The sequence below is a fragment of the Malaclemys terrapin genome, chromosome 5 (assembly GCF_027887155.1).
Source record: "Malaclemys terrapin pileata isolate rMalTer1 chromosome 5, rMalTer1.hap1, whole genome shotgun sequence".
NCBI lineage: Eukaryota > Metazoa > Chordata > Testudines > Emydidae > Malaclemys > Malaclemys terrapin.
The window spans coordinates 49,503,921-49,529,571 of record NC_071509.1 but is presented as its reverse complement, the minus strand read 5'-3'; the positions used below and the strand labels follow the sequence as shown (position 1 = coordinate 49,529,571).

Here is a 25,651-nt window from a genome sequence, read left to right as displayed (position 1 = left end):
TGCTCCATGGAAGGAGGGAGGATATTTTCATGTCTCCACCATGGTGATGAACTGGGCAGCTGCACCCTAAAATACTATGCAGATATTATCCCTGGCTCGCTACTTAAAAAAAAAAAAAAAAAGAGGAAAGATTTGCGCTTTCCCAGTGACACAATTTCCAAAACTTCATGGAGAGAGGCAGAGCACGGTGATTGAATTCCAGTGAAGTTCATTCAGCCAGCATAAAAAAAAAAGTGTTTCTCTAGCACAGTGAATAGAAACAACTATCTCCATACTAGCTCATTGCCAACAGTTCTGAAGACTCTTAGCACAGAAGGCAATGTATGGATAGAGCTCCACAGTTCACACATAGGGAGAAGCACTGCTGCTAATAAGGTTAGCCTGCATTCTCTCTCTCCATGCTACTGTGCATGGGTGTGCCAAATGGACTTGACATACACTCTATCCTAACAAACCTTTCAACTTCTTTATTCTTGCAGAAGATACGAATGTTGCCTTAATATTTCATTCCTTACCATTCTCCTCATGGCAATATTCCTGTCCTGCAATGCTGCATCTCCGGAAAACCATTTTGTTCTCAGTGAGGGTTCCAGTCTTGTCAGAGAAGATATACTGGATTTGACCTAAGTCTTCAGCAATATTCAGTGCTCGACACTGAATAGTGGAATCACTTTTCTCATGGTACAAGTCAATATCATTCTGAATTAAATAGATTTGTCCCAATTTGACAACTTCGATTGAAACATAAAGAGAAATCGGGATCAAGACCTGACAAAATAAAATGAGTGGATTACATGCAGCTAGATAATCTGATGATTATAAAACCAAATTCTGATCCAGTTACACCAGTATAAATAAAGTAACTTCACTGAAGTCAAAAGAGTTACTCCAGATATACACTGGTGTAAATGACAGCAGAACCTGGCCCATGATGTTTAAGGGGGATTGACGTTACCTGTAATAAAATGATCATTGTCCAAAACATATAAAACCCTGCTAATGCTGGTGGAGTGGATTTTCCATCGGGCTCAGGGACATTAAAAAGAGGTATCTCCAAATAGCTACTTAACCAAATTCCATGACCTTAAAAACACAATGATAAAAGAAAGAAAGAAAGAAAGAAAGAAAGAAAGAGTCAGTTGTACATACACCATAGTACCATAGTTTAGTGTCAAGCTGAACAAAAACTGGAACAGGTTTAAAGCCTGGTGCCTAACAACTACACTTCAGCTTTTTGGTTTTTCTCAAGAAAGAGTTCATCAAAACAAACTCCTCCTCCCACTTTGCTTATTCTAATTCCTGAATGAAGGTTGCCATGGGATTGCATGAAGAGCCTTTTGATTATTTATTTAACTACTCATCCACAATCCAATGGGAATGTTAGAAAGATACAGTTAATAGAAGAAAAATCCTTTGAAGCTTCTATTTCTGGAATATACCAACAATGAAGTGCCTACCAGTAGCTTGCGTGGGTGACACCCCTAGCTTGTGAACCATGGCTTATCCAGGCTACTTCATGTGCACAATGAGGGCAAAAAGTAGGTCCTGCCTCAATTACAACACTGGCTGTTAGAAAATGGTTTTAAAAAATCCAACCTTAAAAACGATTTCAGCTAATACGCTTGTACCTCCAATGTATTCCAGGAATAAGACTGTCTCAAGGATTTCAGTAACGTTTTTACAAACCTGCTTATTTGGGTAATAAAATATACAGGCAGCTGAGCGCAAGTATTAAATTTAACCAACGTCCAAAATATAAACTCCCCCAAAACCCATGCAAACTTAGACTCTCCATCCAATACCATCCTGTCAGCCTTCCCAGAAAAGGACTTCGGAGAAAATATGAGCTTTGCAGCATTACCAGTAAGATCAATAGAAGACCAGCTGGGGAAGCACGGTCTCAAGTTGAGAATATCCTCCCTCCAGACCTCTCTGAACTGAACAGGAGACTGTGGACTCAAGCACTGTATGCAGCTCAGCTGATGAAGTATTACACTAGGAGAGAGGCAACTTTTGAGGAGCTTGGGACCTAAACTACTTTATATTGCACCCAGAAGTGATCTGGACACCAGTACCTCATCCATACAGGCAGTGTAACTGTGCGAGTTGAAACAATTTTTAAGATTTCCTGCAAACGGTGGCACATTTCAAAAGCACAGATAAGCCTCAATCTTCAACTTTCAATGCCTAGGCCTACTAGGTATACAAGAAATTTAGCTAGTTGAAATTAATTTATTTCAGATCACTCTTCATTCTTAACTCAGTTACTATTGGGCAAAGAGTATGCTTCCTGGAAAAGTCAGACTATTATTTATTCCTAGATATCACCACACTGACAGCCCCAAAAATAAAGAACTAAAAAACCTGCAGAGAAAAATGGGGAGGGGGAGACAACAAACAAACAAAAATACTACTTTGCAGATCCTTACATTTTACTTACCCAAAGCACCAATTAAACACATTAAAATCAGAAGCAGAACACACCAAAGGACATCAGTGTTCACTCTCCTTTCCAATTTACTGCGTTTGTAACGAGGGCCGCTGTTATTCAGCATTGCTTTGGTTTCATGACCTGTAACACACAATAAACGTTTAATTTCCCTTCTCTACCAGATATTCAAACCAAAACTCAAAAACATCCCCAAAAGACTGAGAAAATTGGATGCATGGGTTAATTAGTATTTGGACCGGGATTCTAAACTTAAGCAAAGCAATTATCTGCCAGTACAATGCATCCATTAATTCTGCTCCAAGAAGAAAAGCTTCTGTTTTGTTTGGCCACCTGTATCTGAAAATCAATACTTTTCCTTTCTGTCTAACAGAAGTTGCACTCCAAGGTGGGTTATTACTTTCTAAATATGAACTGTAGTGCTTACTAAAGGGGCCAGACTGATTGCTCTGGAGACTTTTCCTTTGTCAGAGAATACACACAGGACAGGCAATAACAGCACAATCTCAATCCTGAAACAGAAGGATACAGCATCAGTCTCCATATGCCCATCCCATTCTTTGGACTCTATTTTGAAGCAACTACTAATCAGTGCTAATTGCAAGGGGGGGTGGGGAAGGTGCGACCATGAGACTTGTTCATATGGAACTGAATTGAGATTACCTGTCTGTGCTCACGTATTACAGCAGCATAAAGCTAAGATAGAAACCAATTTATTTCCCATAGCCCATTGGACAGTCGTTAGCAATGCTTCCAGGTACTACTCCCCTGTGCTGGACTGAAAGTGACAATTTCCCATCTACCAGTGCCTGAACCGTACTGTTTCTCAGGTCAGGTAAATACAACTTAAAAAGGAAATCCTGAAGAACTCACGTTTGCATGAAAATCAGTGCAAGCCCCCCGTTCCACTAACCTGCATACACCACAATGCCCACAACGGCTTCTGTGTTTCTGATTGTGCATCCTCGTAACAGCAAGTTCTCTCTACTCAGACCCACTCGCTCCTTGTTTGAATGTTCACTGCAAACACAGTGCATTACTTAACAGGTGTGCCGGAGCCTCCCACAGCATTTATAGCAACCAAGCCTTGAAAGCACATGGAGGCAGATTTTCGCCCAGTACCCCTCATTGTGACAGATTTTCAACAAAGCTCAGCACCGAACATATTGATCTCTTTTGAAAATCTGGCCATGCATGTTCTCTTGGTTTATACTGAGATTTCACAAGTTTACAAGTCAACAGTTTGTCAGGAGCATAATTAGAAGAAAATCCTACATAAGTGCAACATTGCGATCTCAGGACGAACACTAAGAATGGAAAGCAGACACTTCAACCCAGCTCATCCCAATTCACATGACAGGTCTCTATTGGGGAGGAACTATGATGGTGTCAGCCCCAGCTATGCCTCAATCAAACCTGTGCTTGGGGACCCAAGTAGAACCTTGGCCCCTCTTGACACCTGTTAAAACATGATCCTCACCTTGTAGTGCAGAAATGACCTAACCATAAAATAGCAGGGTCCCCAAAACATTCTACAGCCTCACTCTATCCTAGGCTGTCAAACAGACCAAGGACGTGGCTAATACGCAGTTAGCACATATCAATACTAGAAGACAGAATTATATTTTAACAGTGTTGTAAGCAGGTTAATTATAATATAGATACGCCTACGGTGAATATAGATTGACTAAGTCTATAATCCCCCCCCTTTTCTCCCATTTGTAATTTTTATTCTCCATGCTTTGGGGGGCAGAGAAGGGGCACTGTAGAAACAGCGAGTTTCAAAATTAAAATGGAAATAGTTTGCATTAAAAAATATTTTGTACCATAAACAGTGCTTTTACAAATGGGAAAACTGAATCCCAGGGAAGCTAAGCAAATTGCCTAGGGTCACACAGCAAGCCAGAGGTAGAGTCAGGCCAAGTCCACACTACAGAGTTTTGCTGGCCTAGCCATGTTGGTTAGGAGCATAAATAAATTATATAATTAAAAAAAAACAAAACAAAAAAAACACACACTCAACAAAAATATCACACTCCTAACCAACCTAGCTAGGCTGGCAACCCCCCCGCCTCAGGCAAATGCCGTTTATACCCAAAACAGAAGTTCTTTTGCTAGCACAGCTTATGTCATTTGAGGAGGTGGTTTAACTATACCAGGGGTCTCAAACATGTGGCCCGCGGAGTTATTTCCTGCGGCCACCAAGCTCCCCTCACCCGCCGCCCCACCTCCCCCCCCCGCCCAGCATGCCACATTCCCGCTCCTCTGCCTACCTCCAGGCGCTTCCCATCAGCAAACAGCCGTTTGGTGGCTCTTAGCGATTTCCAGGACGGAGTGGGGAGGAGTGGGGAGCTGCGCACTCAGGAGAGGAGGCGGAGAAGAGAGGCGGAGAATGGGTGGTGATTTGGGGAAGGGGTTGGAATAGGGGCGGAGTTGGGGACTTTGGGGGAAGGGGTTGGAATGAGGGCGGGGAAGAGGTGAGAAGAGGTGGGACCTCATGGAAGGGGTGGGAAGAGGCAGGGCAGGGGCGGGGTTTTTGTACCTTTATATGAAAAGGTGTCATATAAAGGTACTAGTCCTCATGTGGCCCTCATGGTGATTTGAGTCTGAGATCCTTGAACTATACCAACAAAGAACTCCTTTTGCTGGCATAAGCTGTCTCTCCACTAGAGGGCTTTGCTGGTATAGCTATATTGGCAAAGCCTTTGCAGACTAGACTAACCCTCAGAAATAGAGCCCAGGCCTCTTCGTTCCCAGTTCCGGTCTTTTATCATCATTAGACAATCCTGTCTTCTTATTCAGACTACAGTCCAGAATGAGTATTAGGGAAAGCGTTAGTGCAGCATCACAAACCATTAAAAATAGGTAAGAGAGGCATTTTGAATAAAGAAGGTACCAATGTGAATTACAGTATAAACTAATCACTTGAAAATTTCATTATAACAAAAATTAATCAAGAAGCCTCCGCCATTCACAAGCTTTAGTACAGAAAGCATTTTCGGAGCTCCAGGTCTTCTCAGCCACACACACAAACTAGAATCACCGACAGTGTGATTTAACTATAAGGTGTAAAAAGTAAACGTTACAAGCCTTCAACAAATGAGCCAAATTACCATAACAAATGGCAAATTCCCCCCAAGCCTACTTACACAAAGCCACGGAATCGACTGAGGTCATTGTTAGGACTTTCACATTCTATTCTACTTGAAAACTTCTCTGGATCAATTTCAGAAACCTATATTCACAGAGAAGAACATAAAATTCAAACAAGGAGTGATATAGCTTACAAAAATTAATTCACAGTAGCAGTTTCAGACTTTGCAATAGTTCATACTAGCACATATTTCAACATGGAACGAAAGCAGGTATTTTGCTCAATCAGAATGCAAGATGACTGGAGAGATTGCCCAGCCAACATAAAACCCTGGGATGTATCAGATGAGCTGCTGATGCTTCATGGACACAACCGGGCTGTAGACTATGCCAACAGAAGGGAAGTTTTGCCAATAAAACTTTCTAATGTAGACGAAGCCTAACTAGTGCTAGAGAAATGATTATTGCAAAGAACAAGAACTACAAGTGATGAATAAGCAGGTTGAGCAACAGAATGTCAAAAATAAATAAATAAAATAAAATAAAAAGTTACCTGCCTTGAGAAAATTCCCTTCTTAAGAAAGACAGAAAGTTGGCAAGTACTACAGAAAAGTGTATGTGATTTTTCAGAAGTACTTAGAACCCACAATTCCAGCTGAAATTAATGGCACCTTTGCAAATCTGGACTCTGATATCGAAATAGAATGCTTTCTCAGTAGAATGCTTTACAAGAGAGTTCTTTGATATGTCAGCTATTCTTTAAAGAAAGAGTTAGACCCAGGTTTCATTTGAAATATCTTCTCCATAATTAAGGATTTCAAAGAACCCCTGAATTCTCACCCTTAGACTTCTTTCCATCTCTGGAGGATGCCAGTCCTGAGGCTAAGATATAAATCCACAGGCAGAGTTTGAGAGTTAGAAATCTTAGCTTGGCATTTTCTTATTTGCACATACCTTGCTGACCGGCTGTTAATTTTGATATATTGATTTATTGTCAGAGATGCCTGGAGCCTCTGAGAGGTGCCTCCTGTCATTTTATAAATATAAATAATTAAATATATAGGGCCTCTTTCTCCTCTGCCCTGTTCCTTGTTTATTTACACAATATTAGGAGATATTAAAAAGACTAGAGCTGTTCAGCTTGGAAAAGAGACAACTATGGGGGGATATGACAGAGGTCTATAAAATCATGAATGGTGTGGATAAAGTGAACAGAGAAGTGAGTGTTATTTACCCTTTCACACAATGCAAAAAATAGGGGTCACCAAAAAAATTAATAGGCAGCAGGTTTAATACAAATTTTCCACATAATGCTCAATTAACCTGAGGAACTCATTGCCCTTGTATGTTGTGATAGTCAATTAAACAAAACAAAAACAAAAACTGGACTAGGTTAGTTCCTGGAGGATCGGTCTATCAATGGCTATTAGCCAAGATGGTCAGGGATAGAACGCCACACTCAGAGCAACTCTAAACCTTTGACTGTCAGAATCTGAGAGTGAAAGACTGGGGTATATGACTCCAAAATTGCCCTGTTCTGTACATTCTCCCTGGAGCGCTGATACTGGTCACTATCAGACAGGATACTGGGATAGATGGACCATTGTTCTGACCCAGTATGGCAGCTCTTATGTTCTTATGAGTTCAAAGTGACTGTAAAATGCTTCTATTCTGATCTAGCAGTATTTTACACCCACTTTGCACAGGAGTAAGTTATTCCACAAGATACAAGGCAGTGGAAAATCAGGGCTCATTTACCCACAAACCGGAACCAAATTAACTAGATCTGTTTTAATTCAGATTTTTAGTTATTTTGGTGAGAGTCTATGTATAGAAAGTTATTGCAGATTAAGTGCGTCCTATTTGGAGTTAATTTAAATAGAAATCGTTACTTATTCTATAGTAACTGTGGTTCGTTAGATGTTGCAGTCAGTGTGGATCCCACCCAACATGTGTATGTGCCTCATGCACACAAGATCGGATACTTTTGAATAACAGTGTCAGCTGGAGCCGTACACATGCCCTGTATGTCTGAAACTTAGCATCAAACCTAGCAGTCATGACAAGTGTGTAATATTTTAACAAGGGTGAAATATTTTACAGAAGTTAGCACTTAGCTCCACATTCCTGATTTGCAAATCAAGGACATAAGTATGATTCTGAAGCAGAAGGAAGCCATTGCAGGCAGTTAATTGTCATTATTGAGGAGGGGGTAGAATGGCACCCCTTTCATATGTTCTCTGAGTCCAGCTACCAAGTGAGTTCTGTAAGCACTCTTGAGCAGGCCCATGACTTTTGATCACATGATGCTTGGATGAAGAATACACCGACCTCAGCCATAATTGTAAGGGCTGCAGATGAAGCTTGGCTAGCAGTGTCACATATGTATAGACTGATATATGGCCTAGTAGCTTCAGACATGTACGCACCAATGTTCTTCGGTTTGATCTTAAGTCCCTTGCCAATGACTGAAGGGACTGGAACCTGTCCTCTGACAAGTAACCTCTTACCACCAAGAGTCAGTCATAGCTCCTATGAACTCAGTTGTCTGCAATGGAATCAGTGACAATTTTTCGAGTTCACAAGGAGTCCTAGTTTGGAGAACAGGAAGTGGATGTATGACAGGGCTGCCAAAGTCTGCAGGAACCTGCATCTGATCAGCCAGTCACTCGGTGAGGGATACATGTGAATTCCCTTTTTCCATAAGTGCACTACCACTATTGCCAGGCATTTTGTGAATACTCCTGGTGCTATGGGGAGTCTGAAGAGCAGAACCCTGTATTGATAATAGTTAAGCCCCACTGTGAATCTTAGGTACCTCCTGTGGGCTGGATGGGTAGATACATGGATTTGCATAATCATGAACCAGTCCTAAGCTTGGAGAGATGGAATAAAGGGAGGCAAGCATTACCATCCTGAACATTCATTTGTTGAGTCTCCCCAGGTCTAGGATAGGACCACCCCTCCCCTTTTCCTTCCGCCATTCTTCTTCGGGATAAGGAAATACTGGGAGTACAAGCCTCCTCCCCTGAATTCCAGTGGTATCTCTACCATGGATCTTAGATGCAACAACAAGACCACTTCCTCTTCAAGTACCCTTCTCACAAAAGCCTTTTACAGGTGGGACTAGGAGGGCAGTGGATCGCAAATAGAGAATAGAACTGGATGGGGTAGCAATGGGCAATGATCTCTAGCATCCATCTGTCCGATGGCATGACATAACACGCCCGGTGGAATAGGACAAGGCAGCTTCCAAAGGTCAGGCTGTCTGGACTGGATCTGATGCGACTCCTGACAGTCCCATCAAATCTTTCAGTGAAATTAGCCCACCACAGGATGGGCAGGGATTGTAGCCTACAGGTTTCAAATCCACCATGTTGTGAAGCCCCATAAAGGGATTTGTAGGTGGAAGAGTGTATGAGGGGATCTCTACAAGGGAAGTATGACCATCCAATATTCAGTCCAGATGGGCTGATATTGTTCATGGCTGTTGTAGGTCAGAAAAATCAGAAGGGTTCGGAAGGTTTTATGAAGAGTTTGAAGGAATTTAGTCAAATCCGAGAACCAGCAGGTCTGATGGACACTTGCCAGGTTATATCTTGCTGCCACAGGTGGTAAGCGGGAACAGAGGGAGGGTCGGGGATGCCCTGCCCTTTATGCCCTTGCACGAGAGCACAAGGAGGCACAGCGAGCACATGCAGCACTGATGGACACTGCTATTCAAAAGACTCCAGTGTCACATTCATGGAGGCACAAAGGAAGACCTAATGCGGAATCCACACTGACATGTACCTGAAGAAGAATTTTTTTTAATGACTTGCATGGATTTGAAATAGGACACTCTTAACCTGAAATGAGTGACCACACACAGATTTGCAGTGCAATAACCAAAGGTGTGAATTAAAACTGATTTAGTTATTTTGGTTCCAATGCAGGTGTAGACAAGTCCCTCCTCAACAATCAAGTAGATGAACTAGAGATTTTTTTTTAAATAAAATTCTTGAAACGTCAATTTTCTTCAAAAATTATTAGAAATGCACAATGGTCACCTGCTCTGCATATCCTCTCACCACCTGCCTCTGCTTCAGATTGGTCTCTCCATCAAGGCTGGCTGTTTCAATGTGACAGATCCCATCTGGATCAGTAGAGTATAACACCACCATATCAGCAGGAATTATTTCATTACATGAAAGTCGAATGAAGTCCCCAACATTAACATCTTTCCAGCACTGATCTATGTATTTCTTCTCTTTCCTGAAACATATATAAAAATCTAAATGAAAAATTCCACAAGCTGCAAGCTCAAATGAACAAACGAACTACAAAAGATGATTGTTTTGAATATAAAATAGTTAGTATAAATCAGTATGCACCAAAGTGCTGGGGAGACAGTTTACCAATTTAAGGTGAGTGTACCCACAACACTATCAATTGCTGGATCAGGGCCATACCTTATCCATGAGAATAAAAAACATTCCGTGAGGGTGACTGGGTTAAAACTCAGCACAGAATTTGGTCCTATGATTTCTATTCCCATGAAGAAGTAGTGTTCTAAAATTCTCTCACTAGGTGAATTAGACTTCCAAATTACGTAAACCAAGTGTCAAATCTTCATCTCCTTCTCTCCCCCTTACTCCTGATGGTGAGTCCAGAACCCAAATTTTTGTCTCTTAATTGGATAGGCAAGTACACAAAAATCTATAACATTTAGCTGGCATATCATTAAATATGGCATATCATTAAATATTTAGAATACAATTCTACTTAAAACATTTGTATTTATGTATTGCTGAATAGCTCTGAGCTCAACATTGTAAGGTGCAAAGATCTTGCAACTCAAAGTAAAGTCAATAAGGAGTTTAGGACTCTCAGCACCTTGCAGAATTGGACCCTTTATTAGGAAAATACTGTTTTCCATGCTTATTTCTTCAACTTTCCATCTACTTCTGCTGTTCAGTGCTTACCTGAGACCATAATCCTCCTTTTATGAGATCACAGCTGGTTAATGTGAACATTATTTTGATGCAACAGGATGAGGATCTCAGGTGAGGAGTAAGCAAAAGCATCTAATGAACTGTGGGCACCAGTATAGAGTGCACCAGTGCAAGTAGACAGGGTGTGATGATTGCTCCAAGTGATCAAACTTTCCTGGTGGTAGGGACACTTCTGTGTCTTATTGTGAATGGACAAAAGACATTTCTGGTGTCAGGTATTGTTACCGTTTAACCTGGGACCTAGGAGACCAACCAGTGGACTATATTTGTACAGACTGGCAGATCAGTACTAGCATTAATCAAATTGTTAGCTAAGTAAAATGTTGCAGGCAAATGAAAAAAACAAATTTCAATAAAAAAGAAAATATCAGAGAAATATTTCATACATTAGGTTTTGTAACTAAAACTTTTGGTGCCTGAACTATTTGAGAGCATCCCCTTAAAAGTGCAAGCCTAAAAGGGAGACGCCACAAAGGAAACATAATTAAGCGGTGTACAGTAACTCCTCACTTAAAGTCGTCCTGGTTAATGTTGTTTCATTGTTACGTTGCTGATCAATTAGGGAACATGCTCGTTTAAAGTTGTGCAATGCTCTCTTCTAATGTCGTTTTGCAGCCGCCTGCTTTGTCCACTGCTTGCAGGAAGAGCAGCCCATTGCAGCTAGCTGGTGGGGGCTTGGAACCAGGGTGGACCGGCAGCCCCCCTATCAGCTCCCCGCTCCCCTAAGTTCCCTGTGCTGCAACTGCCCAGCAGGCAGTCAAGGAATTTCAGCTGTCCCTCCCCACACTGCCATGTGCTGCTCCTGCCCTGCCTTGGAGCTGCTCCCAGAGACTCCTCCTTGCTGTACAGGCACAGGAAGGGGGCTAATGTCACGGTGTCCCCCTCCCCCCTGCACCCTGCTTATCCCTTCTCCATATAGAACAGGGAGGGGACACAGATGGAGAGAGACTTGGGGCAGCAGCTGCGGTCTCAACTTCCTGATCCACTTAAAAAGACAATGCACTTAAGAGGGGGTTAGCTTACTTAAAGGGACAGTGTGCATCTCTCTCTCTCACACACAAGGTATGTGTCTGTCTCTGTCTGCTATGCTGTCTCCCCTCCCTCATGTTCGTGCTGCCCTGTGTGAGAGGCTACATTAACAACGTGTTAACCCTGAGCTGAGGGCTCAGCTGAGTGCTAGTTCATCATTTAGCAACAAGGCATTCCCTGAGAAATATCCTTCCCTCTTACTTCACCACCTCAACCAAGCTTCACAATCATCATAGCTGTGAACAGTATTAAATTGTTTATTTAAAACGTATACTGTGTGTATAGATATCTATATAATATATAGCTTTCTGTCCGGTGAAAAAAAATGAACCTAACCCCCCCATTTACATTAATTCTTATGGGGAAATTGGATTAACTTAACATTGTTTCACTTAAAGGAACATAACTACAACGTTAAGCGAGGAGTTACTGTACTGACAGATTTCCCTAGTTAAGCATAGGTGACTTCATATCCTTCAAAGTGCAACAGAACCAAGAGCAGGAAGCAATAAAAGCTAAAGCTCGTCTAAAAATAAAATTAGTGCAAGTCACATGTTTGCCTCCTTCTCAAGATCGTTATTACAGGTTTTCCAAGCAGTCATAATACTGTAGTATGGACACAGAACACATAAATAAACCTACATTAATGTATATTAGAAGCATAGTGTATTTAAAAACATTCCAGGTGTTAAAATGTAATTACCACCTTTATGCATTGCTCATTCCCAATAATGTTGTAATGCTAGATCTGAAACGAGACATAGGAAATCTGGAGTTTGACTGGCCAACCACATTCTAAGGAGGTATACACCATGTGCTAACATGTCATGGCACTCCTGCTTAGAATGCTCAAGCCTCCTCACTCTAGAGGACCCACAAACATCAACAACTCTATCGGTGTCTACATTATATGATGAATCGCACATTCTGTACATTTAAGAATTGGTTCTTAATTTGTTTACCAGAGAATACGACATTAGGAACCCATGAAATCATTTATGTTTTAGTGCTAATGCACTTTAAATGTATGTCTGTGCCACAGACACAGGGGCATCTACACAGAAAATCAATGATTTTTTTTCTTATTAAAAGTGTACCTTAAAGATAATAAATTAATACATAGTAAACATTCGTATGGATCACTAGCTTTAATTTTCCTGAAATACATCTTCTAAAGTTATTTGTACATATAAGAACAATAAACTATTTTGCTATCTGTTATCGCAGGTATTAGCACTGAAGGTGGGGATGGGGCAGGAGAATGAATAGCAACTAGTAAAACAATCTAGTTTATGAAGAGGAACCTAAGAAAAAAATTAAATCATATCAGTTAAAAAAATACATACCTATTTTACATGCACAGTTGGAAAATTTTACAGATTCTTACAAAAATAAATTCCCATATTCTATTAATCATTATTAATTAAAAAAAGGCACAAAGGAATATTAGTAGTTGCGAACTAAATTCCCACTGACAGGAAGTACACTTATTTAGTCTGAGTAACACAGAGAATTTAGAAACCCAAATATTTGGATGCTCCGGCCAACTGAGACTGAATATCATTCATGCAATTCATGGGACATGCAGTTTATCAGTGTAACCACAAGAGACCATAAAAGAACAGACTTTGCCCTCAAGTCTTCTACCATTAACACATGCAGGACTTGAAAGGAGAGAAATTACTTCAGGTCTCTAAAAGTTTAATTATATTCCTGTTTCAGGCTCCAATCATAATTGGCTGAATAATTTGACTCCCGGAAAGTTGCTGTATCTAGGAGATATTTATATTTACAGAACCAGATGCAACTTTGTTTCTTTGCAATTACATTAAGAAAGCATTCTCCAGGTTATTCATGTTGTTATGGAACTAGCTCTTAAAAAAAAAAAAAAAATCAATAGGGAATGCTACATGTCAGAGAACTAAAATTTTTCATCCTGAGAATTAATCACAAAATAATACTCCTCACTTACATAGGTCTAGATTGTAATTTTGCAATCTGCCCTGAGGGAGGCCACGTCTACACTAGGGGGAGCCCAGGGTTTACCTCAACCAGCTAACACAGGGGTGGGCAAACTTTTTGGGCCGAGGGCCACATCTGGGTGGGGAAATTGTATGCAGTGCCGGGGCAGGGAGTTGGGGTGTGGGAGGGGGTGCGGTGTGCAGGAAGGGGCTCAGGGCAAGGGATTGGGATGCAGGGTGCAGGCAGAGGGCTTAGGGCAGGGAGTTGGAGGGCGGGGTACAGGAGTTCAGGCTTCGGGGTAGCAGCAGTGCACACTGGGGCCAGGGCAGTCCCCCTGTATGCCTGCTCTGTCCCCGGCCCTGCACCGCTCCAGGAAGCGCTGCGGCCCCTGGGGATGGAGGGCTCCGCATGCACTGCCCTTGCCGCGTCTCCAGGTATCTCCCCCAAAGCTCCCATTGGCTGCGCTTCCCCATTCCCGGCCAATGGGAGCTGTGGGGAGTGGTGCCTGGAGGCAAGGGCCCGGGAGCCGCAGGAACATTGGGCCAGCCACTGCTGAAAGCGGCCCGGGGCCGCAGCACCACGAGGGGCAATCCCATGGGCCGGATCCAAAGCCCCAAGGGGCCGGACCCGGCCTGCAGGCCGTAGTTTGCCCACCCTTGAGCTAACACATGCTAAAACTGTAACTTGCCTTATATGTACACTAGGATTTGAACATGTGTTAGACAACACATTGAAAATAAAGTTTTTTTTTGTTTGTTTGTTTGTTTATAAAGTGAAGACAAGGCGGGAGCACCAGTATGTGGCTGCACAGACCCAGTCCCTGCTTCCTCTGTGAGAGAAGTAAACTGTGCCACTCCCTTTCCTGGTGCAGCTTAGTTCCCTCTCTGCAATGCTTCAGCTGCCCACTTGCTCTCCCTGCATGCTACTCCCTGAAATAGCTATCACACCAAATGAATAATGGGGCTCCTTATACCCCAGGGCGATCACACAGCAAGAGTAATGTGGTCCATAGTACTTTCCATTTGATAATTATTAATTGATTTATCCCCAAAATATCCTTTCATGGTAGGCATGTCTGAACTATTATCCTTGTTTTACAGATGAGGAAACTAAGGTGCAAAGATATTAAGTGACTTGCCAAAGGTCACCTAGGAAATCTGTGGTAGCGTCGGGAAAAGAACCAAGAATTTCTCCCTAACTTTCCAGCCAATGTCCAAGTGAAGAAAGGAACAGGTCAGATCCTATTATCAACACTTATTTGGGAACTCTTTACTAGTTGATTTAAAACATAACAGCATTAATTTAAGGAAAGCCTGGTTCACAAAGGTGTTATGCAAACTTTTCCAACTGCCATTGTATTATAACCTGGGTCTCAACATCCCTGATATTCTGGTTCTGCAACTGTTTAACAGACACTAACAACTGTTCCAAATTGTGCGACAATAGCAGTGCAACTGAAATAAGTCACTTTTAAACCAAAATAAGAATGTGGCCAAGTGGTCAATCCAGAAAGGAATTTTGTTAAGGTTCCTCAAACTTACTATTTTAGTCTTTTATATTCACACTAATAATACACACTGTACATTATTCATCAATAAACTCAAACAAACAAAAAGAAACACTTACCTGCTATACACTTTAGTTAATAAGTTGTTTATCTGCTTATCTAGTTTGTATTTTGAGTAATCCTCAAGGCCATCTTTAACTGCAATAATTGTGAGAACTACTACTAGAGGTAACATGGTAATTTCTTTCTGGAAGGCTTCCACCAGTGGAACCCAGTTCAGGACAACTAAAAATAGGAAATATAAATTGGCAGCTCTGAAACAAACAAACAAACAAACAACAGATGCAAGAGTTAGGAATGGAATGAAGTTTAGGAGGTGAGTAAAAGGCAGGTGATGCACATAATGACCACAACATTTATGAAAATGGACCGTAAATTTGGTAGGGCCCTAGGTATAGCTTTCCACATGAACCACTAGTATAACGTCAGATCTTCCCAGGAATTCTTACCTGCTAAAGCTGGCTTCCTACATTTTCAGCTCATGAATTTGTACGTGAAGGGCATGTGACTTTGCAGTCCATAATGTTTTATGGAAACATGCTTATGAGTGTGAATATTATGTAACTGCTTTATGCAAAAGGTTTCTTGTAAGGTATCATTACAAAGTGTATAATCTACTGAGTGTATTCATCCTATTTGTATGTAGGTATCATTCTTGAATCTGAAGCTAGAAATATGAAGTATAACTCTGAGGTCCTATTGTAATTGTGCAAAGTGTGGGTCATTAATGGTGGTTTCGAATCTTGATGGCTCCCATTGACTAGGACAATTGGTTGTAAATAGCTCTGTTTACTTACAAACCTTCCTGGATACATGGGCCGGCCCTGGAAGAATGGAGGCTGGGGTTTCACAGGACATGTGAACATGTCCTCTTATACTGGAATCCATCTTAAACCTGGTGCTTTTCCATTTAGGAGGAGGAGTGGGGACCCAGAGACACAAAAGATTCCTGCCTTGTGCCAAAGCTATAAAAGCAGGTGGAACAGAACAACTGTGGCTGCCAGTCATGAGAACACCCCTAATTTCCACCTAAGATGTCTGCTGGAACTAACAAGAACTGTACCGGGGAAAGGATTGTGCCCAGACAAGGAAGGAGTTTAGCCTGTAAAAGAAGCTTACTGGAACATCTCTGAGGGTGAGATTTTACCTGTAATCAGTTTCTTAATGCATTAGGCTTAGACTTGCACATTTTTACTTTATTTTGCTTGGTAACTTAACTTTGTTCTGTCTGTTATTACTTGAAACCACTTAAATCCTACTTGTTATACTTAATAAAATCACTTTTGTTTATCAATGAACCTAGAGTAAGTGATTAATACCTGGGGGAGTGTGAGGGGCCAGAGTGGCCCCGCAGTGGCGCAGCAGGGGTTAATCCTTCCTTCCTGGCAGAGGAAACCCCGCCCCGGAAGCCCTGCTGGGTATGCTCCAACTAGAGGCTAAGTATAAAAGCCTGCAAAGCTGCTCAGTTGGGGCTGACCACCGGAGGAGAAGGACGCACACGGCCAGCTCCCGAGGAGGAACAGCCCATGTTCCAGGCTCCAGGAGCCAGCCCGAACCCTACAGCTCAGACGGAGGACCCGCCAGAGGGGAACGCACTGGAACCCACGTCTCCAGAGGAGACCACGACATTGAGGGTAGGAAGTGACCCGGGGAACTTTAGGGACGAGCCGTGTTAGAACAACACTGACGTTCGGCGTGCTGCGGCCGGATCCCCGCCGAGCCAACAGCAAGGAGAACCCCACCATTAGGCAAGCCCTGGGTCGGGACCCGGTAGAGAGGGAGGGCCCGGGTCCCCCTACGCCTCTAGCTGTTGGGCCACACTACCCCGCTACTGAGGGGAGTTATATGGACTCTGGCTGTTGGGCCGCACTGCCCCGCTACTGAGGGAGAGATGACGGACGGGACACCACCAGGAGGGGGCGCTCCGCTGGACAGAGCTAATTCCCAGAAACAACCAGTAGGAGGCGCCAGGTGGTGAGTCCCAACCTCGTTACAGGGAGCAAACAGCTGTGCGTATCTCTCTATCAGTGTTCTATTGGGTGGATAATTTATGAGTTTACCTTGTATAAGCTTTATACAGAGTAAAACGGATTGATTTGGGGTTTGGATCCCATTGGGCGCTGGGTGTCGGAAACCTGCTGACCAGTTTTTAGTTAAAATCTGCAGCTTTGGGGGCATGGACCAGACCTGTATCTGTGTTACAGCGGGCTAGTGTGTCTGGCTCAACAAGGCAGAGTTCTGGAATCCCAAGCTGGCAGGGAAAACAGGCTCAGAGGTAATCTCAGCACAGCAGGTAACAGTCCCAAGGGGGTCTCTGACCGAACCCATCACAGGGTGTTCCCTCCTCCCTCAGATGTATATACCACTTCTTCTTGTTCTGACTCCATTTCTTGTATTGAGACACCCTCTTACATGTCTCCCATTGCACAGTACACAGAGACTGAAGCTACAAGTAACTCATCCACTCCCCACAAAATTAAGAATAAAAAAAAAAAAAAAAAAAAAAAAAAAGAGACAAACCCTGTTTCCATGCTCCAACCAACAGAGTTGCTGAGATGACTGTTTCAAACTAATAATCAGACAATGCAGAAAACAAACTTAACAGGTAAAAAATTCCTCCGTCTGCACCCACCATTTAAACAAATTTGTCACTGATAGAACTGCAATCTCCCAATCTAGAAAGAAGAGCACGTCAAGAAACTTCTGCTGAACTATAGCCCTCAAGTGGCTAAAGAAAAGGAGAGCCAACCTCATTCTTCTCCACTTCTACACCTGCCAAACAGGATGGCGACGGGGGTGGGGGTGAAATCCTATCATATGCTGCTCTATGTCAGTCATCCAAGAGGAGGGAACATCTAACTCAGGGGTGAGGAACCTTTTTCTGTCATGGGCCACTGACCCACAGAAGAAAATCACGGACCACTCACCTGCCTGGGGTGTGTGTAGAGGCTCAGGGCTTCCCTCTGCAGCAGGGTGAGCTGGTGCTTGTGGCCAGATGAAATTAACCAACAGGCCAGATCCAGCCTGTGGGCCGTAGGTTCCCCACCCCTGATCTAACTGATCTGAAATGGTGAACGAAAGGACATGACACCAAATGAGGAGAGATACCTCTTTTGAGTATCAGTTTTGGGATAATGTATCTTGTTACAAAGTTATCAGAACTGACTGCTAAATTCAGGAGAGAAGAATAGTTTATAAAAACAAATTTGTACATGTTGGCACATGCATTTCAAACAAACCAAAAAAAACAACCACCCCCCACTGGAATAATTTCCACAATTATACACAAGAATCCTTTACCTGTGAAACTGTTCAAATAAATTCCGTGGTATAAAGTTGAATAAAGTGTATTTAGTAGTCCGTATTCTGTTGTTCATATATAATTTTGATACCTTTTCATACTCTTCTTTAAAGTGTCCCAGACATGGTATAACTATCCTATGTCTGCTAGGCACTTTGGATGATTGATAACACTTGTCACATGAGGAGCTGTTGCTGCTTCCATCTCTGCCTTCTGCAGATACCAGACGCTGCCAGCGATATCGGGCCCATCGGATGGGGTCTGCCATATTGTCTCAAATGATTTGTGATCCAGGCCAGGTCTTCTATCTAGCAAAATTTTAAAGTCAAGAAAGTTACACAGTAAGTCTGGAGAAGCTTTAGTTCAAAATACAAACAAAAAATTACAAGGGAAAAGCTGTTCACAATGGTTACTGCAAAGGCCTTTAAGTGAGGTTAACTTGGTTTGTTAACTTTACAATGAGAATTGAGTTACTACCCAATTTTGATTTCAAAATGAAAGGAACTATTAACAGTTTATGTGAGGTAGAAATCTCTGATTGAATAGTGCAGTAATCTATATTGACAGGCTATTTATTTAGATTTAGTTCTCCCTCTCAGGAACTGGAAAGAGATATATAATCAGACCAGTTTTAGTTTGTTTTATCGTTTGTTTAAAAGAATTGTACCATAAATACAAAGCACAATCCCCACCTCGATATCCATCATCTACTGATATAAAGACTGGTGAAAAAATTGCCCACAGAGTACTTATGTTTCCCTGTGTGACGCTATCTAGCAGGTTGCCTGTAGTAGTTTAGTTCAAAGGAACATTAATGGCATTGTATTCACTTATTTATAAACCTGTTGATTGCTATCACATTACATATATCCCTGTAATTAAATAACCCCAGATCAAAGTATGTGTATATTCAGACATTACCACTTCATGAATACTAATGAATGATACTTATATTGTTTCACTTATCAATCCCGATTATAATGTAACGGCAGGCAATTGCATTATGTATATCACTGTAACCAACTACATACTTGTGAATGCCAGGAAAAAGAATGCTAACTTCAAAGCAAGGGTCATTGTATTCAACAATGGAAATCCACAGCTCAATCTGCAATTGCTACTCATCAAAACTCAAGTAGGTGAAGACAGTGTTCAGATTGTCTTCTGCAAGCAGGATCTATAAATATTAGTTTAAGGGAATGATCCTTGGGGGGAGGGATAGCTCAGTGGTTTGAGCTTTGGCCTGCTAAACCCAGGGTTGAGAGTTCAGTCCTTGCGAGGGCCATTTAGGGATTTGGGACAAAAATCTGTCTGGGGATTGGTCCTGCTTTGAGCAGGGGGTTGGACTAGATGACCTCCTGAGGTCTCTTTCAACCCTGATAGTCTATGATAATTCTATGATTATCTCTGGCCTGATGGATTCTGACAGGGTGGAATACTAAGCAACTGGACAGCAATCCCCAAAATTATTTTGGGTAACCCAGAGACACTTAAGGAAAACAAGCAGATCACCACGTCTCTGCTATCATACTGGACTTACAAGCTTTGACTCTCCTGTTAATGTATTTTTCTTGCTTTAACCTCTCAATAACTCATTTATTTTTCTTAGTTAATAAACCTTTAGTTTACTAGAGAAATTAGCTTTCAGCGTTCTCTTCAGTGTGATGTCCAGAAGATCCACTGACCTGGGGTAAGTGACTAGGCCTTTGGGGCTGGGGGTAACCTAATATGAGGTGATTTTTGGTTTTAATAACCTTTCATCACAATGTCCAGTTTGTTGGGGTGGTAAAAAGGGGCTAGAGAGCCTGTCTGTGGCTCCATGGTAAAACTAATATAGTAATCCAAAAGCACACATTTGTTACTGTCTTGGTGAAATCTAATTACAGAATATACCACCAGTTTGGGGCGTCTGCCCTGTTTTCTGGCAGTCTGACCTGAGATTGGCACTTTCAATTGTACGCCATACCACACAGCGTGACACAGAGGTACCATTTAAAATTATTAATCATATAGATCTCTAGATACAGGACCCAAAGATGTGCATGAAATAAGCTGGTACCTGAAGTCGGATAAATCCAAGTGAGAAAGATGTTCGGGGTTATATATTGACCATTATAAGACAATATTGCATGCTCTTCACTCAAAGCTAGGCCAGCACAGGATGTCTAATCTACTGCAACACCTTTACAGTAACATAATCTAAGGCATTCTTCAACCCCACTAAACAAGAGGAAGTCCTTGATTTAAGCAGTAACCCAACCAGCTATATTTACGTCACTCAGTATCCCATACATATACTGTTACATTAATTCTTTTGCAGATTTATGGGTCTGTAGGCCCTCTAGCGTTCACAGTAAGAGTGGCAGTCCAGTAGTTCAGAGCTGCTCTAGAATTCTAGTGCCACTTTATGTACACAGCCTATCATTTAAATTTGGATTTGATAAAACAAAACAAATCCCTTACATTTAAAAAATTAAATAGCCATGACAATGACTTGTCTTATTTAATATTTTTGTTAAGAGTCAGCTTCCAACAGGCCTTTCCTTATGAGAAACATGAAAGAATAGTGGCATTTGTGGATGTGTGAGGACAGAGCTCCTGCACCTCATACAGAGGCCTCTCGGAATTGTGGGTCCTGCATTCTGAGTTGTATACATTACAACCAGCAATAGGTCTCAATTCTCACTTGTGTTATTGCTCTGCAAAGTCCTGGCTTTCTTATGATCCTGCTTTTTTCAACCCAGGAACAGAGGCCAAGGAGGTTATTTCTTCCTAGGCGCCACCCACCCACCCACCCACCCAACCACCACTTGACATGTTTGATTCCTCCTCTAGTCGTTTTCCAATTATTAAGACTACGATTTAGTCATAGGTATTTTTAGTAAAACTCATGGACAGATCATGAGCAAGAAACAAAAAATCACAGCCCATGTCCTGTCCATGATTTATACCATAAATATCCCTGATTGAATCGTGCGGGGAGGGGACCCAGGGGAAGGAGCCCAAGGCACCAGCTGGGAGTCCCAGGCCAGCTCCTGCTCTAGCTGCATCTGGGACCACTGCTCAGCCAGTTCCTGGGTGCAGCCGCATCAAACGCTGCAGAAATCATGGAGGTCGCAGGAAGTCACAAAGAATCTGTGACTTCCATGACCTCCGTGACAAACACAGAGCCCTACTGATTCTCCCTCCATGGTCAGACCAGGATCACCAGTTCAACAAGGCACTCATCCTTCCAGTCCCTTGGGCTGCATAACCAGCTGAGCCTGCTAGCTCATCTGGCAGCAGAATTTTAAAAGGAATTCCTTTTAGGTCAGGCTCTACAATCACTGCTGACCATGACCAGCCCTATAAAATCCATAAATCACAGCACTGCCAAAGTCATTGAAAGATGCCTGGAAATCTAGCCTGTGAACAGCACACAAATAGCCTTCATTACCTAAACAATTCTCCCCAATGAATTAAAAAGGCCATAAACATTCTCATGTCTGAACTTTCTTCGCCAGCTGAGAAAAGTTTCCTCTGCCATAACAGATAAACCTGACAGCAAAGTTTCTGTTCCACTCACCTCAACTTGATTCTGGCAAGCAAGGTATTTATTTTCCTCACCATGCTTAGAGATTCTGCTTCTTAGACTGTAGTTTCCTGTTTCGTAAGACAGCCAGTATTATATTTAGTTTCCTAGATCAACAGTGAAGCTGCTGCTAGCTGAGGATATCCTGATATCGCAATACCAGTACATGAGGGGTGGGGGGAAGGGAAGGCAGAGGAAATCCACAAAATGTACAGTTTTCATTTCTGGATCTCACATTAGGTACACAGAAGCCATATGGTGTTCAATGACAAGATTTATATATTTTTGCCAGACTCACATGCATGCCTGTCTTTGCATTATTTGCAGAGGGCCTGCATAATGATACCAATCACTCTCCTAATACACATTCAGTGCAGCAAGAGGGCTTTAGGATTCAAACTGATTGAGTGGGAAGACTTTTAAGCTCATTTTTCACAAAAAGGACTGGAAATATAATCATAATGATCTTTTAAAAAAGAGCATAGGATGTGTCAAAAAATGACTGCCTTTTTTTTTTTTTTAAGTCAGTTTAGCACATTGTCTACCACAGATGCTAAAAGTTTTCCCTCCATTTCTTTACTTCCTGTATTTCAAGAATTTCTTAGTCAGTTCATTATTATTGGATGGGACATTTCTTTTTAAAATTAGATTTGTACAAAATGCTGACACTGCACAAACAGAGTTTGATCCTGCACAACTAAAGTGGACGGAAGCCTTCAACGGGCAAAGTATCAGGCACTTAATGCACAGCTTAGGCCTGAATTTCTCTCCTTTAATGTAACTGGGGTTGGGGCACATAGGAGGTGGTGAGCCCTTTCCAGAACTGTGTGTGATCAGGGTGGTTTGTGAACAAGTGTGGCAGGAAAGTGGCCTTCTCTGCGGCATGCTCCCTCTGTGATCTAGTGCAGTGGTTCTCAACCATGTGTCTGTGGCCCCCAGGAGGAACGCAAGCAGGTTTCAGGGGGTCCACCAAGCATGGCTGGCACTAGACTTGCTAGGGCCCAAGGCAGAAAGCCGAAGTTCCGCCAGGTAGGACCGCAGCCCGGGGCCCCGAGCCCCACCATCTGGGTCTGAAGCCAAAGCCTGAGCAACTTAGATTCACAGTTCCCCCTATGTGGTATAGGGCCCTGGGAATTGCCCTGCTTACTACCCCCTAACACCAGCCCTGGCTTTTATGTGCAGAAAAACAGTTGTGGCACAGTTGGGCCGTAGAGTTTTTTTATAGCAAGTTTGGGGAGCCTCAGAAAGAAAAACGTTGAGAACCCCCGATCTAGTGGAAATCCAGGCAACTATTAACTTCTGCACCTTCTAGCCCCTTCTACCTGGTGTAGTCAAAAAGATTAAATCCTCTCTCTATTGAAGTCAATGGGAATTTTGCCATTGACTTCAATGGGGCCAGGATTTCACCCTGGGTGATGTGGATGAAAGCCATGGCAATGTGGATCTAAACAAGCAATGCTGCCTGTGGGAAAGGGGACCAGCTGGAGAGGTGCAGGATCCAGGAGGACGGAGCCCAGTTTCTCTATGGGGTTTTCAGATCAAACACACCATATTGATTCTGCAGGATCCAAACCCCCTTGCCTCAGAGGTCAATTACGCAGTGGTTCTCAAACTTTTGTACTGGTGACCCCTTTCACATAGCAAGCCTCTGAGTGACTTCCCCCCCACCCCCATAAATTAAAATCACTTTTTTATATATTTAACACCATTATAAATGCTGGAGGAAAAACAGGGTTTGGGGTGGAGGCTGACAGCTCACCACCCCCATTTAATAACCTCGCGACCCCCTGAGGGGCCCGACCGCCAGTTTGAGAACCCCTGATTAAGAGGATATACCACAGGAGAAAAGGGTCGTTTCCAGTGGACTTTGTTCCATGCTATGATCCCCCCCCACCATGACCCCCCCAATCACTAGGGACGAGCGAGCCAATGGAGACATTTACTAAAATATGGATTTGGTGAATGAGAGAGTCTTGTGTTCCACAATGAAAATAAAGCTACTTGCTTGAGATTATTTATAAACCCAATACATATCTGTTGACAATTTCCTTTCCTTTGATTCACCTTACAGACTAACACGGCTACTACTTTGAAACCTTTTCTTTGACTGTAAGCTCTCTGGGGGAAGGGACTGCATCCTCCTGTCCAGCACATGGCACAACAGGGCCCTGCTCCTGCAGGTGCGACGAGAATATAAACACAATTATAATTTTGTACTGTATCTATTCAATAAAGCTTTCATTTAAAGGGTTTTAAGAGTCTAGCTGCTCATCGAGGTTTAGTGATTACTTTCGAAGGATTCTGAGGCTTTGCAGCACTTTGATGAACACGGTGTCAGACAGCTCTGATCTAAGGGCCAAGAAAACTATGCAGGTGAAAGTTTAGGGGGAGGCTGAAACAACTAGACAGAAAGGAGGATGTCTCCTCACAAACAAAAAAGCCATGCAAGTGTCCCAGTGCATACACTGTATTTTTCAATGTGTGATCTTATGGAAACTGGAGTGGGTCTTTTTTCTCTAATCTCAAGTGCATTATTTTATACTTGTACTATTTTATTCCTGCATTTACTGTGCAATGCGGAAATGAAAGAGCCCATTTCAAAGCCTGGGCAAAAAGTGAAAGAGGTCAGCTTAGCGTGGAAACCTCATTGCAATCTTCATGTCACTTTCCTGGCAAGTTGGGCACAGCTGTGAGATTAAAGTGAAAAGTCCTTGGTCTCACACTCCTCTCAAGTTGCAGCTCCTATTCTCCTCTCAGCTCTCCTGAAGCACCTGTCCTTCACCTGTTCCCATGCCCACTGCAGCCACTTTGCTACTGCTCTGATTTTTTGCTTAGTCCCCCTGTGCTTAGTCATATCTCCAACTAATCACTACCCACATCCTCCTCCTCCTCCAACCATCACTTGCTATAGATAAATCTCAAACTCTCAGTTTGCTCCCATCTGTAACTTTACCTATCTAGCCAAGCTCATGACTCCTGCTCCTCCCTATTATGCCCACGGCTACCTCCTTATCTCTTCCTCCTCCTTCTCCAACCAATGGTGATGCCACCCCTCTTTCGAGCCGCTCCTCTCTGCTCTGGCTTGCTGTTCCTTCCCCTCACCACTGTTCAAAAGCCTCCCCTATGGGCTCACCACCTATTTGATTTTCTCCCACACTTTTATTCCTGAACAAATCAAATATACTTGGGAATGCAGAAATTAGTTGGGACTGTCCTGACTATTTTGTATGTAAATACTCATTCTTCACTTCACCTTCACAAAAATATTTCGAGGGAACAATTTCCTTAATTAAAAACTAACTAACTAAATAAGGAGAGAGAGAGGGAAAGGAAAAAAATGACAAGCCTTTCCCAAGCCAATTCCTCCATTCCAGCTGATAAGGAACCCTTGCTCTTCAGAACACCTCAGGAAAAATGCCTAACCCAGCCCTCCCTCAAGGTGCAAAACATTCCTGAATATGAAATAGGGCAGGGGAGGGAAGTATAAGTCCTGCAGCTGCACAAAATATGCAAGTGCTTTCTGGATTGCTTTTCTCCAAGGGTATGTCTGCAATTAGACATCCATGGCTGGTCTGTACCAGCTTACTTGGGCTGCAGTGCTCGGGCTAAAGAGCTGTTTAGTCACAAGGTTCTAGAGCCCGGGCTCCAGCCCAAGCTCAAACAATCTACACTACAATTAAACAGT

The 25,651-nt window shown here is 42.6% G+C and overlaps 1 protein-coding gene across 3 annotated transcripts in view; it reads right to left on the bottom strand.

Annotated features, from left to right (window-relative positions):
• ATP10D (ATPase phospholipid transporting 10D (putative)) overlaps window positions 1-25,651 on the bottom strand; it is a 95,767-nt gene that overhangs the window by 46,665 nt on the left and 23,451 nt on the right. For 2 of the 3 annotated variants that reach the window (XM_054029064.1, XM_054029065.1), the window contains exons 2-9: window positions 18,395-18,703; window positions 15,154-15,348; window positions 9,592-9,796; window positions 5,599-5,684; window positions 3,363-3,469; window positions 2,441-2,572; window positions 956-1,083; window positions 516-768 (exon numbers count right to left, since the gene is read on the bottom strand). In XM_054029064.1, coding sequence (XP_053885039.1) covers window positions 516-768; window positions 956-1,083; window positions 2,441-2,572; window positions 3,363-3,469; window positions 5,599-5,684; window positions 9,592-9,796; window positions 15,154-15,348; window positions 18,395-18,663 — 1,375 coding nt within the window. In that variant the 5' untranslated portion in view covers window positions 18,664-18,703. Of the gene's footprint in view, window positions 1-515; window positions 769-955; window positions 1,084-2,440; window positions 2,573-3,362; window positions 3,470-5,598; window positions 5,685-9,591; window positions 9,797-15,153; window positions 15,349-18,394; window positions 18,704-21,960; window positions 21,979-25,651 lie in introns of those variants that run through there. The other variant, XM_054029066.1, reaches the window with a different exon arrangement.